This window comes from Boleophthalmus pectinirostris, unplaced genomic scaffold (assembly GCF_026225935.1).
Source record: "Boleophthalmus pectinirostris isolate CB_2022bp ecotype Guang Dong unplaced genomic scaffold, ASM2622593v1 HiC_scaffold_7, whole genome shotgun sequence".
NCBI lineage: Eukaryota > Metazoa > Chordata > Actinopteri > Gobiiformes > Gobiidae > Boleophthalmus > Boleophthalmus pectinirostris.
The window spans coordinates 9755307-9769935 of NW_026571473.1; the positions used below are offsets into that span (position 1 = coordinate 9755307).

A 14629-nucleotide genomic window follows, 5' to 3' on the forward strand; every position below is an offset into this window, starting at 1 on the left:
TCCAGGCTGAGGCAAAAGTACCAAACCCTATTAAACAATAACAAGAATTCCAACAAAGAAAGCAGCGTATGAACAGCAAGTTTGCATTTACAATTTCACTTACAACTTACTGTATAGATAAGAGATGAAATATAAATTAAAACAAACTAAATTTAATTCATAATTAATTCATTCCAGAGCTCTATATCTTTCAAAACATAACGCTTTATATTCTTTTTTAAAGGCTTCTACAGTTTTAGACTTTTTAAAATTATCATTCATCATCACTTTTCCATAAACTAACTCCTCGAACAGAAATACAATCATCTTTTTTCTTAGACCTCGTTTACACTGAAACAAATCTGTGTATCACCACATCAGAAACGATCTGCATCCACACGTTTCTGTGTCCACAAGCCTTCCCTTTCCACACAGCTTTTTGCGTATTTGTTTACTTTTTACAGAAATGAAACTTAAAACCGCTCAGTGGATTATTTATTTATTTTTTTCTGTGACAGAGGGGTGTTCTGCTAATGGTGAGTCTGTTTTGTGCTTCTATCGCGTTGGAGATGGTTCATGTTATACTCTTCAGAGATTATACGTCTGCAGGTCGTACACATAGACCGTATATATGAATACATTCTAGCCTCTTAGCGTTTTGGATGTGAATTACTTCGCGGCGCATAGACCTACATCAGCGTATCAGCGTTTTCAGGCGTCCACACAGAGCTGGATCAGATCTGTACTCAAATGAATTCGTGGGAGCCGGCGGCACCAGATCGTTCCGTCTCTGGAGCTGTTTTCCATTGGATTAGTGTGGACGAACACTGCATCCACAACGAAAACTATTCAAATATGTACTAGTGTGGACGGGACCTTAGTTCTTACCTTCATTGTTTAAAGATGCCAGTTTTGTTTTGCTTTTGCTTTTTTCATTTATGGTCATACAGACGAATAATAATGTTAACAAAGGCACAAAAGTCCACTGTTTATGATCGCACAAAATGAAAGATTATGTTTAAGAAAATGTTAAAGAAAAGCATGTATTTAGTTAATAGTCATGGTTTAATTGTGAAAACAGTGGATCTAGTCTTGTAGGTATTTCTGTAAGATTTTTATTTATTTTTTAACCCTCATTCCACCAGTGTCCATCCCTAAAACTTAAACCAACCATTTTTATTATTTTTAACTATAGGCAATCCATAATGTGGTGACCCAAACCTACAGACAGCACAGAATTTTCTATTTTTTGTACAAATTGAATATATAATCTGAAAGCACAAAAAGTAGTTGATTTTTCACGCACGTATCTTTTCCACTGAAACCTGGTGTAGTCCGAAAATAGCTCATTCATATTCATCTCCCACATGTATGCTTTTTAAACACCTTTCCACTGTGCAGCTTGAGCCCCCCTGTGTCTCACCTGAAGGGGAATCTCCCAGCAGCCCCTTCCCCAGAGACAGCAGCCCCGGAGGCCTCAGAGACAGGGCTTTGTGCATCAGCAGCTTGGAAGGGTCCCCGAGAAGACTGGAGACCTGCAAACAGAGAGAGGAAGGCATGATGAGCGGGAAATAATGGGTCAAGAAATGTCATTATTTTGGTTGGTTCTGTCTGTGTTTAAATAGATCTTGGAATCATTTAGCAAGACTTTAAATTGGAAATGATTGGAGATTACACTATTTTCTGATCTATATGATAATCTTGTTTCCTTATCAAAAACAGACCTGGAGTGGTGTTTTGTTTCATTCACACAAGTTTAAGACACAAATCCTCCAACAGTTGTGTAGTGGGGATTTTTTAAGTAAGGGTATGTGATTCGTGACGTCATCATCCACCCCCCAAAAAACCTTCACTTTTCAGTACAAACATAAAGGTGCCAGGTCATTTTTACTCAAAATGATGCTGAATCATGTTATTAACATTAACACCATTCATAATCACCTACAGAACATAAATCATAGACTACAACACATGAACCAGGACTGAACCAGGACTAAAACAGGACTAAAACAGGTCTAAACCAGGACTAAAACGGGACTAAACCAGAACTGAACCAGGATTAAACCAGGATTAAACCAGGATTAAACAAGGACTAAACCAAGACTAAACCAGGACTAAAACAGGACTATAACAGGACTAAAACAGGACTAAACCAGGATTAAACAAGGACTAAACCAAGACTAAACCAGGACTAAAACAGGACTAAAACAGGACTATAACAGGACTAAACCAAGACTAAACCAGGACTAAAACAGGACTAAACTAGAAAAGCACTCAGAGAGCGCAGACCTCCGCCAAGGACTACCCCCATTTTTTATATAAATTGCGATAAAATCAGTCTTCTGGATCAGATCCGGATCAGCCTTTGGAAATATGAAAGAGGATCCCATTGTCCATCCCTGAGTCAAATTTCATGGGGTTTGGTCAATAATTAACCGAGATATTGAGAAACAAAATTTTTGGCCCCATTTACCACAATGTTAACTAAAATTTCAAAGTGATCCAGAATCCAGGATTTCTTCCTGGATCACCCCCAAAATGAAATCAGTTCTTCCTTTTCACATTTCCAACAAATCCTGAAAATTTCATCAAAATCGGTCCATAACTTTTTGAGTTATGTTGCTAACAGACAAACAAACAAACAAACAGACAAACAGACAAACGCCGGCAAAAACATAAACCTCCTTGGCGGAGGTAACCAGAACTAAAAAACAAGACTAAAACAGGATTAAACCAGGTCTAAAACAGGACTAAAACAGGTCTAAACTAGGACTAAACCAGGACTAATCTTGGACTTGAGAGTGAGAGGGAGAACCCCAAGCTTTCTGAGCAGTGTGTCCACAAAGCGCGATCGTGCTTCGCCTCATGGGGCGTGGAGCTCTGTGTCGGTCCTTTCACCTGCGGTCTATGCGGGCGCACCTCCGACCTCCCAACACTTAGTCCTGGTTCAGTTCTGGTTTAGTCTTAGTTTAGACTTGGTTCAGTCCTGGTTCAGTCCTGGTCCCTCACGTCTCAGGTCACTATAGGACAGTACTGCAGATATCATGAGTCTATGCAGGTTGTTTTCACCGTTGCCACTAGCTCCGCTTTGACATTTAAATTGTAGTTATTTTATATTTGTTATTTTTTTATATTTCAAGTCGGGAGAAGTGGGTGGACAGCGTACCTCTGCGTACCACGCCCACTACACCCCTGATATATTTAGCTCTTCTCTCAAACAGAAAACACTCTGTTCCACTTTGTGATGTTATGTGATAATACAAGAAGTGCTCCACTGTGTTTTTAAGCTCCATACAAATTCACTAGAATCATTAGAATCATCATTTCTACTGAACAAAAGGTAAACGGTAGCTGCTAACTTGAAAACTACCACTTCATGACATCACAAGGTGGAGCAGAGTACTTAGATTTTTTGAGATTTAGACAGCCTAACAATCAAGAGTTACTCAAACATGTGTAAATGAAACAAAACACAACTCCAGGTATGATTTTGAGTCACTAACAGCATTATAACATGACTAAAACCTCACAAGAATCCACTTTGCGTAATATCGGACCTTTAAAAGAACACTTTGATGACTTTTACTTTGACATTTGTAATAAATAAATAAACGCACCAGAGACATTTAAACACAAAATATGCAAATGGAAAAGCGACGCCGTATTTTCACCCCAGGACCTCTTCTTACACGGAAATACGTAATTAGTTTGCATGATTCCTGGTTGTTTGGCTTCATTAGGGAGAGAAGGGAGGAGATTTGACTGTCGGGGCAGGGACATGGGACCCTTGTGCTAACCTATGCTAATGGCGTTTCACATATACAGGTGCTTACAGAGGTCACGCGCTTGTCTTTGATGTGAAGGAGCTGCTGTTGGGCGAGCTGCATGTGTAACAGGTTCTGAAGGACCAGTCCGTTCCCGATCATAGCGCTCTGAAAAAGAAAAGAAGGAGATGCGGGTTTATTAGTATGCTACAATTATATACTACAAAAACTGGAAATCATGGGACCCTTGAGTTTAGAATCTGTATCTTGTTTAGTAGAGATGGGATGAGACACATTTTCTGAGATGAAATGAGATTCAGTCCACGACAACGAGACTTTTGACAAGATTTTGATATTTTAATATAAAAGAAACTGTGCCATTCAGTTCACAATTTTGGCTTCACATTTTTTCATGTATTTCATTTAATAGTTTTACTGTCATAACTCTGCTTTTTGGTACTACGGCTTTTCAAGAGGATTTACTCAGCACAGTTAAACGAAATTTTATCCAAGGAAAATGTAAAAAAAAATATATATATATCTCCTCCGAGATAATTTTTCTCTCCTTATCTTGCGGTAAATTTGTCTCGCGACATCATGTGGTACGAGGTTTTTTCACAGACCCATCGTTTAGAACAGTAATCGTTTGTAGTAATAGTAATAATAATATGAATACTTTATATTTTGTCTCTTATATATACAGTAAGTCGTAGGTGAAATTGTAAATGTAAATTTGCTGTACATATGCTGTTTTTTTCTTGGAATTCTGTCATTGTTCCATAGGGTTTGGCATTATAAGTACTTTTTACTTCAGCTTAAACTCTGGGATTGTAGTGTGTGTTTTATTTTGTTTTGTTTTGTTTTGTAGTGTTGTAAAATGACTGAATAAACTACTACTACTACTACTACTACTACTACTACTACTACTACTAAATAGTTGTTGGGTTGAATTTTACTGACCCTTCAGAAGAAAGATGTAGAGGTCATCGGAAACATGCAAAGATATGTGTAAACAATACTCTGGTCTGTCAAAAAGAACCTTTATTTGGACTATACTGGAAGACCAAATGAACCTCTTTGAAGTAGGGGTCACTAAATCACAGTACAAGATCTAATAATCAGTGCAGCTACTTATATCACATAAATACATTAAAAAGTACGTATTTGATATATTGTAAGTACTTCTGATTTTTCCTACTTCACTTTTTTAATGAAACTGCACTGTTTGTATTCATGTGCATCATGTTGGGTACTCAAAAGATATCAAATTTTGTTGTTTGTGAATTACGCATCTAAATATAGACCTTAACTTTACCCACCGGCTGTTTTTGAATCGGCTTTCTTGTGAACGTTGGTTAATCTGCTTGTCTATTGTTGATCAAACGTTAATTTTGGGAAGCCCCGTGTGGCTGTGATTTTGGATTATACAAAGTTAAACTGAAATTAAACTAGACTAAGAAGTAAAAAAAAACGTACTCTTAACAAAACATGCAGTACTGAAGTGATTTTACCTTGAGTACGTCCTCTTTCACAGTGCAACAAAATGAATGGTTGTATGGAGAGGGTCTGACCTGGTGGGCTTTTCCCAGAGTGAGCAGTGCAGTGGTGAGGGGAGGTCTGAGGAACGGCAGGCTGCTGTGGTGACCAAACTTCCCTGGAAAACAAACACAACAGAAAAGCATAAATCAATAAGAAGAACAAGTTAAAGGGACAGTCTGGAATTTTGGACATAGGACATAATTTCCTAGTGAGCCAGAGTGTTGGAGACACTTTTTAAAATATTCCATCCAGTCCTTACCCACTCCACAAAACACCCGAAGCAAATTGATTATTACACCAGACTGTCGATGTGAATGTCTGTGTTGATAGAATAATTTTAGAAGTAAAACCAACCTTGCATTTGAAGGATTTATGTCTGAGCAGCAGCAGCGAGTTGTACTTCCTGATAGAAAGCTTGGCAGTGGATTGATATATGAGAAAATAGTCCCTCAACATGCGACAATTCATGCAATGCAAGGTTAGTTTTGTTTCAAACATTATTCTATCAACACAGACATTCACATCGACAGTCTGGCGTAATAATAGTTTTGCTTTGGTAATTTTTGGAGTGGGTAAGACTGTTTTTAGTGGCAGGATAACTATGGCCATTGACATGCATTAGCCAGTTTCTGAAGCATAATATAAGAGAATGATTGTAATAAGCGATAATATTGAAACCACTTTATACCATTAACACAAAGCTCATGTCAGGGTAATGCCAAATTTTTAACTACTGTATACTGTATCATTAAAAGGCCTGAGTTGCAACAAATAGAAGAATTAACCAATAATTACCTCCCCAAATGTATTGTTCCTTCTAACATGTATTGAACAATAAGTTGATATAGTGATTATCATGACAGGCCTGGATACAACACTTGTTTATGTTTTAATTGGGTGTTTCTTAGTGAAAATGACGTTAAATCAATGCAAGAATGCTGCTTACTGTGTCTCCAATGGCTTGGCAAAAAGTATTTGGGGACTTTTGTAGATTTTTTCTTAAATGTAGGCCTCTCTATTGCATTGGAAAATATAGGTTAATTGGCCACAACCGCAAGTCTACATCTCCATAGTTCAAATTGATCTGTTCCACCTTCCTAGCTGGAGCTTTGTTAACAGCTACATTTTACTTTTACTTCAGTAGAGATGAGCAATTCCAGGACTAAAATCAGCTAAAATTAGAGGTCTCTAACCTTCTTCCTCCGGTGAGCTACTTTTACAAAATAAAAAATGCCAGAGAGCTACAATTTTAGTATTTCAAAGAGTAACTGAGTAGCAATAAAGGCCACAGCAAGTCTGAGATCTGATAGAGTCTGATACCTATAAAACATAAGCCACTATCCATTTATTATATACACAAAGTTAGGCAACAAAATTAAACATTTACAAGGCAGTTAATCAAATTTTAGATTTTCAGCTCAATACGTATAACTCATAAATCCAGTGGCTCCCGAGCTCCATGTTAGAGACCACTGATCTAAATGAGTCTAGTGAAGGTGTATGGAGTTTCAAAACACAGTGAAGCACTTCCTTTATTACCGCATGACATCACAAGGTGGAACAGAGTGTTTTCTTCCATTTGTTACATTGTAAAATATAGGTTAATTGGCCACAACCATGAGACAAATTTCGGATGTCAGTATCGGCAGAAAAATCCATATCCGACAAGTCTTAACATTTTTATAACAAACCATTAATCAAAGTTTGGGCCCAAGGAGGCACACTGTGACACAAAATCAAATGCCAACACTATCTGTCATTTTGGGACAGACACACTACAGGGCACACCTTCGCCAAACAAGAATACAGCGATCGATAAAGGCCCAAAGCTCAAATATGTTTTCAAAAAGCTATTATTTGGTAGCACAAAAATACACTTGTTGGTGTTGTTGCAGTGCTGTTGATATATGATGTGTAGCTAAATGTTTATAGAGCATAACATTGATTAAAATTCATTAAAGAGGTGGTATTACACTTCTGTGGGGTAATATCTAACGTACTTAGATCACCATGTCAGAGTTCTGCACGGGTCCATTTTTGGAGACCCGCACTCGCCCGCACCCGCACAGTACAGCACCACACCTGCCCGTTAACCCGTGATTATATCAAAGTTAAATCCGCGCCCGCCTGGACCAGTTAACAATCCACCCGTTACCCGCTCGTGCCCATCATAAATCAGGGTCAGCCCAATAGTCCAGGATTAAACCAGGACTGAACCAGGTCTAAACCAGAACTAAACCAGTGTCATTTGTGGATTAAGAAATATATAAACGATGCAACCGCCAAGCCGATCACCCGGACTAAACCAGGACTCAACCAGGACTCAACCAGGACTAAACCAGGACCAAACCAGGTCTAAACCATTACTAAACCAGTGTCATTAGCGGATTATAAATATATAAACCCTGCAACTGCCAAGCCGATCGCCCGGACTGCACCAGGACTCAACCAGGACTACACCAGGACTAAACCAGGACTAAACCAGGACTAAACCAGGACTCAACCAGGACTCAACCAGGACTCAACCAGGACTCAACCAGAACTAAACCAGTGTCATTTGTGGATTATAACTATATAAACCCTGCAACTGCCAAGCCGATTACCCAGACTGCACCAGGACTAAACCATTGTCATTAGAATAAATATATACATGCCGCAACGGCCGAGCCGATCAACCAGGACTACACCACGACTGGATCAGGTCTAAACCAGAACTAAATCAGGACTGAACAAGGACTTAACCAGGACTAAACCAAGACTAAACCAGCAGTGCAGCTGTCGAGCCGTTCACCTTTGCTGATGATTTTATGTGATAAATAAACACTAAAAATTCTCTCAGTTCGCCATCGTTCCAGGAAAAGACCGGAAAATGGCACTTGTTTCCCGGGCAACGGACGTCCTGGACTGGATAAGCGTCAGGTTTTTTTTCTCCCGTTCCTTGTTCATTTGATTCACGTGACCCGACCATGTGTAATCACTACCCGCTCGTTTTATAAGTCCCCTCTACCTTTGCTCTCCATGCTAAGTCACTCCACCTTCAGAGCGCTACCACATTACAACCGCCTTGCATTCCGCTAATGACATTTACATCACATCAGTACAATGTGTTTATGTATTCATGGAGAATTGTGCTGCAGAAGCCAAGCATACCGCTAAGGGTTTGAATAGTGCTTGGGAGAGATCACTAAATTACTCAAACATCAATGGCTGACATCTAAAACCTCTTCAGGAACTAAAGTATAACATGGCTGAAAGCTCCAAAGAGTCGATTTTGGTTAATACCTCTTTAAATAAAACTTTCAAGGTTGAGTGCACTGCCTTTGAAATTCATTACTAAGAGAATCGATTCGAAAAATATAAAAAATAAATAAAACAAAGGCTGCAAATTTTACAAAAGTTACACACAAAATTCAGCTATTCTTAATCTGATGGCCCTGTTGTTTAGATCTGAAACATGATTCTTGCATTAGTTTCCCGTTCATGGTTCAGTCGAAACAGAGATCACAAGGCTCAAAACCAAACTCACAATTACATTTTTGTTCTCAAATGTTTCAGCTCTAGTGCATACGTGTTCTGTTCTAATAAATGCGCCTAACCGTCATGGCTAATAAAAGCTAGCTTCCAGAATAGGTAAAGAGAAAGTTTAACATTTAATCAAGCTGCTAATTTTAGACTTTAATTGTGCGTGCGCTTCTTTAAGAGCTCCCCCCTCTCCGCCGCCGCCGCCACCGCACTCCTCCACTGCGGCTGCTTCCTGTACTCATTTGTTCTGCTAATGTCGCTAGGTTTCATTTTAATACCTGATTAGCCATTCATCAAATAATGACGAGGTGATTGCGCCACAGACTGGATCAGCGTGTAACCTGCGATGGACCTGGTGATTAGATAAGAACTCTGGAGCAGCGTCTGGGAGGATATCAGGGTTTAACTGAAACTGAGACTCGGGCAGCGTGAGATAATGAGACTGAATAATGGCTAATGGAAGAATAGGCTTTGTGTTTTATTAAAGGTGCACTGTGTCACTTTTCTGTCTGGGGTTTCATAACCTGCTTCTCCCCATTGTGTTGTTATTGCATTGTTGTGAATATTCCACAGTATGGCATTAAACTTATCTCTCATGCATTCAGTCAACTGACACAACACGCTGACATGATACACAGTTACACATTGTACCTTAAGTATCAGTGAAAAAGTATCCCTGTTCTGCACAGGAGTATTAAGCAAAGGGGTGGATGAGCTTGTCTATGTGGAGAGACAAGTTTAATGCCATACAGTGGAACATTCCAGGCAAACCAATATCATCTCCATGGAGACAACAGCAACACGGAGACAACAGTGGAAACTCTCCAGCAGAAAATGTACACTGTGCTGTACTTTAAACACAACCAGTTTAATGTATTTATGCTCAAAGGGTCACATAGGTCACTGGTCCCCAACCTTTTTTGTGCCATGAACCGGTTTTATATATGACAATATTTTTGCGGACCTGGTTTAGTCCTGGTTTTAGACCTGTTTCAGTCCTGGTTTAGACCCAGTTTAGACCTGGTTTATTCCTGGTTTAAGTTCTGGTTTAATTCTGGTCTGGCCTGTGCGGAGGAGGAGGCACGGTCCACGCGGTGTATGGGAGGGGGAGATTCGAGCAATTGCAGCCCGGTACCAAACGACCCACAGCCTGGTACTGGTCCGTGTCCTCGGGGTTGGGGACCCCTGACATAGGTTATTTAATTTGCCATTAACATGTGAGTTAGGGGTGATGATGTGCAAAAGAATGATTTTCATGGTTTTATACAAAAGATTTTCATTCCAATTTCATTAAAAAAATTTCATTTTCAATTTCAAATAAAATAGTTTTTTTTACTGTCTTTCATTAAGAGTTATCTACAACTACTTTCACTACTTTTGAGAGTTCACTCTTCACTGTGATTGGTTAAATCCATCTGTCACTCACTCAGAGCGCACCAGACTGACCATTAGTAGGAGGGTAGCAGATTGTCTTCGAAAACATGTAAAGCAGTAAACAAGTTCTCCCATTTGAATGGCTAATTCTAAATTTATAACTGAAGAATGATTGCTAATCCCTATTTTATATACTGGTCAAAAGTTTTAGAACACCCTAATTTTTTCCAGTTATTTACTAGAATTCAAGTTGTGCAAATCTAATGAAGAGTTTGAAAATGGTACAAATGTAAGTACTGAACAGACAGATTAAAACAGGTTAAAAAAAGATAAAAAATACAAAACACAAGTCCAAGCTCTGCCAAAACTACCTCAGGAAAAAAGAACAAGATCGTGAGTTTGAAAACATGGAGTGTCCAGCACAGTGTCCAGACTTAAACTCCATCATCTGGTTTGGGATGAACTGAACCGAAGAGTGAAACAACCTACAAGTGCCAAACATTTATGGAAACTTCTGCAACAGACTTGGGAAAAGCTTTCTGAAGAATATTTGATTTCTATTGTAAAAAAGAACAAGCCACAGCTGTTAGATCTGAATTCTAAAAGTTTAGAATTCATTTTGGTCAACAGTAAATGGCAAAAAACTGGAAAAAGTTTTGTTCTAAAACTTTTGACCGGTAGTGTATATAATATGACCAGTCTTTACCTCCTCTTTTCCCAGTGCTGTACGGCCTCATGAGGATCTGCAGGGCGGCCGGGTTGGTCATACTGGTCAGCAGCTGGGCGATGTTCGGCTCTGGCAGAAGTCCTTTTCTGTTGCTCAGAATCTAGAAGAAAAATCACAAATTAAAATCACATATTAGGGCTGCAAGATTAATCGCAATCAAATCAAAATTACACAATTAGCAAATCGCAAAAGCTGCCATTTTTGAAGTGCAATAATCTGCCCCAAAACAACAAAATGTGTCTTAAACTCCTAACCCTGTTGTGTCAGTTCATATTTCAGTCTTTTTGTCATTTCTTGGAAGAGTTTAAAACGTGAACTTTGAACAAAATTTTATTAATAAAACATAAAACACAAATCTAAACCACAATTGTACGTTTTTACCAAATCATTCACATATAATACAATAGTTAGGAACAAGAGTTATCGTCTACCTCAAATTTCCCTTTTCAAATATCTTTTATAGCATTGGTTTCCCCGTGTAGTTACCATTACACCAGTTTACATCATGGACACGTCTACAGTATCAGGAGAGAGGAAGAGGAGAGGGAGCTGAGGAGCGGAGAGGAAGAGGACAGAGCCACAGGCCAAACAAATAGGCACCAGGCAGGAAAACGAATGCAGAAAGAGGATGTGAAATTAGATTGAATAAATAATGTTACACAGTTCCCCAGTACAGTATGTCTCAGAGGAGAGAGGGGGAGCGAACATTCATTTGAGATAAATTTCTACCATTAAAAAGCACCAGAGGAAACACGACTACTGACTACGATAGAGCAATGATACGTCTCGCATGTCTTGGCCTGTGGAAATGTACGCAAAGATGTAATAGTGATTATAATGTAATGTAATTCGGTTAATATTTTAGCTGCTCTGGCTGTCTTACATCAAATATACAGTAATTATCGGGTCGTGTTATTATAAACCAGGGAAGTCAACAGGGAGGGGTAAAGGGGTTTATTGTCCCGGGCTCCAGCGTCTTAGGGGGCCCAGAATTACAATTTGACTCAATATTCGAGGGGGGCCCATGTGATTCTTCTTGCCCCGGGCCCCCAAATTTCTGTCAACGGGCCTGTTATAAACTTAAAATGATTTGTAATATGGGGCTGTGCAATGAATTCATGTTTTGTGTTTTGTTTTGAATGTTCCACAGTATGGTATTAATCTTAAATTAAAACAAGCAAGCAGAAAAGATGCCTCTAGGTTAAGTTACAGATTAGATCGGTGGAAAAGCGAGCCCGTTCACAGTGAGAATGCATGTTTTTCAAGGTATTTTTGAGCAATTAGATCACTTTTTTTCTGGAGACCCATATTTTAAAAGTCACAAATCTTCGCGACCCAAGTCAACAGACATTATTCGTAAATCACCAAAAAAATAAAAATTGTGACCATTATTGACCATTTTATTGTTGAGTGAGTGATCGTGTCTCACTGAAAAATTAGTATTACCGTATTTTTTTGACTATAAAGTGCACTGGATTATAAGGCACATTAACAAAACAAACAAACGACGCTTGAGACTTGAGACGTTTTTATTTCCTACGAGGAGGACTCAAATATACATTGAGTAATAATTTGTTTAATGCAGCTTTGCCACATTTGTTTACGTTTTACATAAACGAAACTTAAAACCACACGGCTCATTTGCATAAACTATAAGCAACGCGGTCAGCTTCTGTCTGACTAAAGAACACGACTCAGTGGAATATATGTATGTGAAAATCGGTTCGAGGTCAGTAAGCACAACCAGAATTAATACATAAGATGCACCGGATTATAAGGAGCGCTGTCGATTTTTGAGAAAATTAAGGGATTTTAGGTGCACTTTATAGTCTGAGAAATATGCTACTCAAGTTGTAAACAAGGAAAGAAAATTGGTAAAGTGAGGAGTGGGGGGTGCGCAGAGATGTATGTATATGTAGATGTAGATGTAGATGTATATTGCAGACCTCCATGCAGATCGTGACAAGGCGACCCAAAAAAAATCTGTGTCAAGACTTTGGGAAACAATGAATTAGATCACCTGTTGTGTGATAAATTACACATAGATAAGCTTAATGCAATACTATGGGACATTTCTGACCAAGCAGTAACATCACCATGGAGACAAGCAGGTTGTGGATGTCTAATGGTCTAGAATGTCAATATTTTGCATGTCATTTGCAGGGAGAAAATACAAAAATCGATCAAAAACTGCCAATAAATCAGTATATGAGCACAAATGGGCACCTCCTTCATTCTAAAACCCAATGTAGAGACTTGCACTTTGACATTTTTAGCATAAAGGTGCATTGTGTAACTTTTCTACTTCCTTGTCTTCATGGAGATGTTATCGTTTTGCCTGAAATATTCCATGGTATGACATTAAACATATCCATCTAGCATTTATTCATTACAGGTGTTTCTACTGCTCAAAAATACAATAATTCCTTCTGCGAATAGGGGCGACTCTCCACAGATCTGATTTGTAATATACCGTAGTGCTGTAACCTGCTTGTCCCCCGTGAAAGGCAGGTTTAATCTATACTGTGGAACATTCTAGACAAAAGCAGTAACATTTACATGCAGACAAGCAGGTGCTCAAACCTTCACTAAAAATGTTACGCAATGTGCCTTTAAAGTTAAAAGGCATTATATGGAGCAGGAAACATATGGGTTGCATAACTTGGCACAGCCTTAGAGACACCCCACGTTTCTGCGGAAAATTTAGCATCAAATAATTTTAGACACAGCCTTTGATGTATTTTAGCTTGAATTCTTGTTTCACTTTAAAGAGTATTATGCAACTATCAACTTTTTGGAGCTTTCTACCATGTTATAATATTGTTCCCTCATCAAAAACATGCTGAAGAGGCTTTAGATGTCATCCATGTTTAGCGATTTAGTGATCTCTCCCAGGCCCTATTCAAACTCTCTTCATGGTTTAGCTGTAAGATTCTGTCCAAAGCTCTGCCCACAAGCCTACGTCACCCAAGCTCCCACACGACTATTCTCCATAAATGTACAAGATATAAAACAATTCACTACAACTTCACAAACCTGATGTGATGTGCAGTAGTGTCATTAGCTGAATATATGTCACTTGTGTTGAGATAGTACTCTGAAGGGGGAATGACTTACTGTAGTAGGGAGAGCAAAGGGAGGGAAATGAAAATGAAATGGAAACTAATTAAACATAATACCGTATTTTTCAGACTTTAAGTCGCAGTTTTTTCATGGTTTGGGTGGTCCTGTACTCCTCTGCGTCTTACATATAAAAATGTTTACACTGACAGTCGCGAGAGTCTCTAGTCTTGTTTGTCAGTATCTGCTGTTCCTATTACTCCTGTACCACTGTCACTTCACTCTACTGCGCATGTCTCCTGCAGAAAGAGCCTCTGTCCCGTCTGTATCATGTCAGTCGATCACACCATTACTTCTGTACAAATTTTAATTTAAGTAACTTCTGTGACAACTGAAACCATTCTGTTGGGATTGAGAAAGGTCGGAATAATTCTTACTGGAACTGATGCTGAGTCTGACAGCAAATACGCAGAAGAGGGAGCAGTGCTCAGTTAACTTGTTCTGTTCTGTTGTTTAAGTGTTACGTTAACAGCCTGTTGTTCTCTATTCTGTTGTTATTACTATAATTTCCCTTTTAAGATAGAATTTCGGTTCCTGATCTCTGAGTTTCTAAAATAAATTTCCCCCAAAAAGTGCGACTTATAGTCCAAAAAATACTTTAATT

General features: G+C 38.8%; 1 protein-coding gene across 1 annotated transcript in view; it reads right to left on the reverse strand.

Annotated features, from left to right (window-relative positions):
- raver2 (ribonucleoprotein, PTB-binding 2) overlaps positions 1-14629 on the reverse strand; it is a 249941-nt gene that overhangs the window by 38634 nt on the left and 196678 nt on the right. The window contains 4 exon segments of the mRNA XM_055164999.1: positions 1403-1514; positions 3813-3911; positions 5315-5397; positions 10885-11005. Of these exon segments, the coding sequence (XP_055020974.1) occupies positions 1403-1514; positions 3813-3911; positions 5315-5397; positions 10885-11005 (415 nt within the window).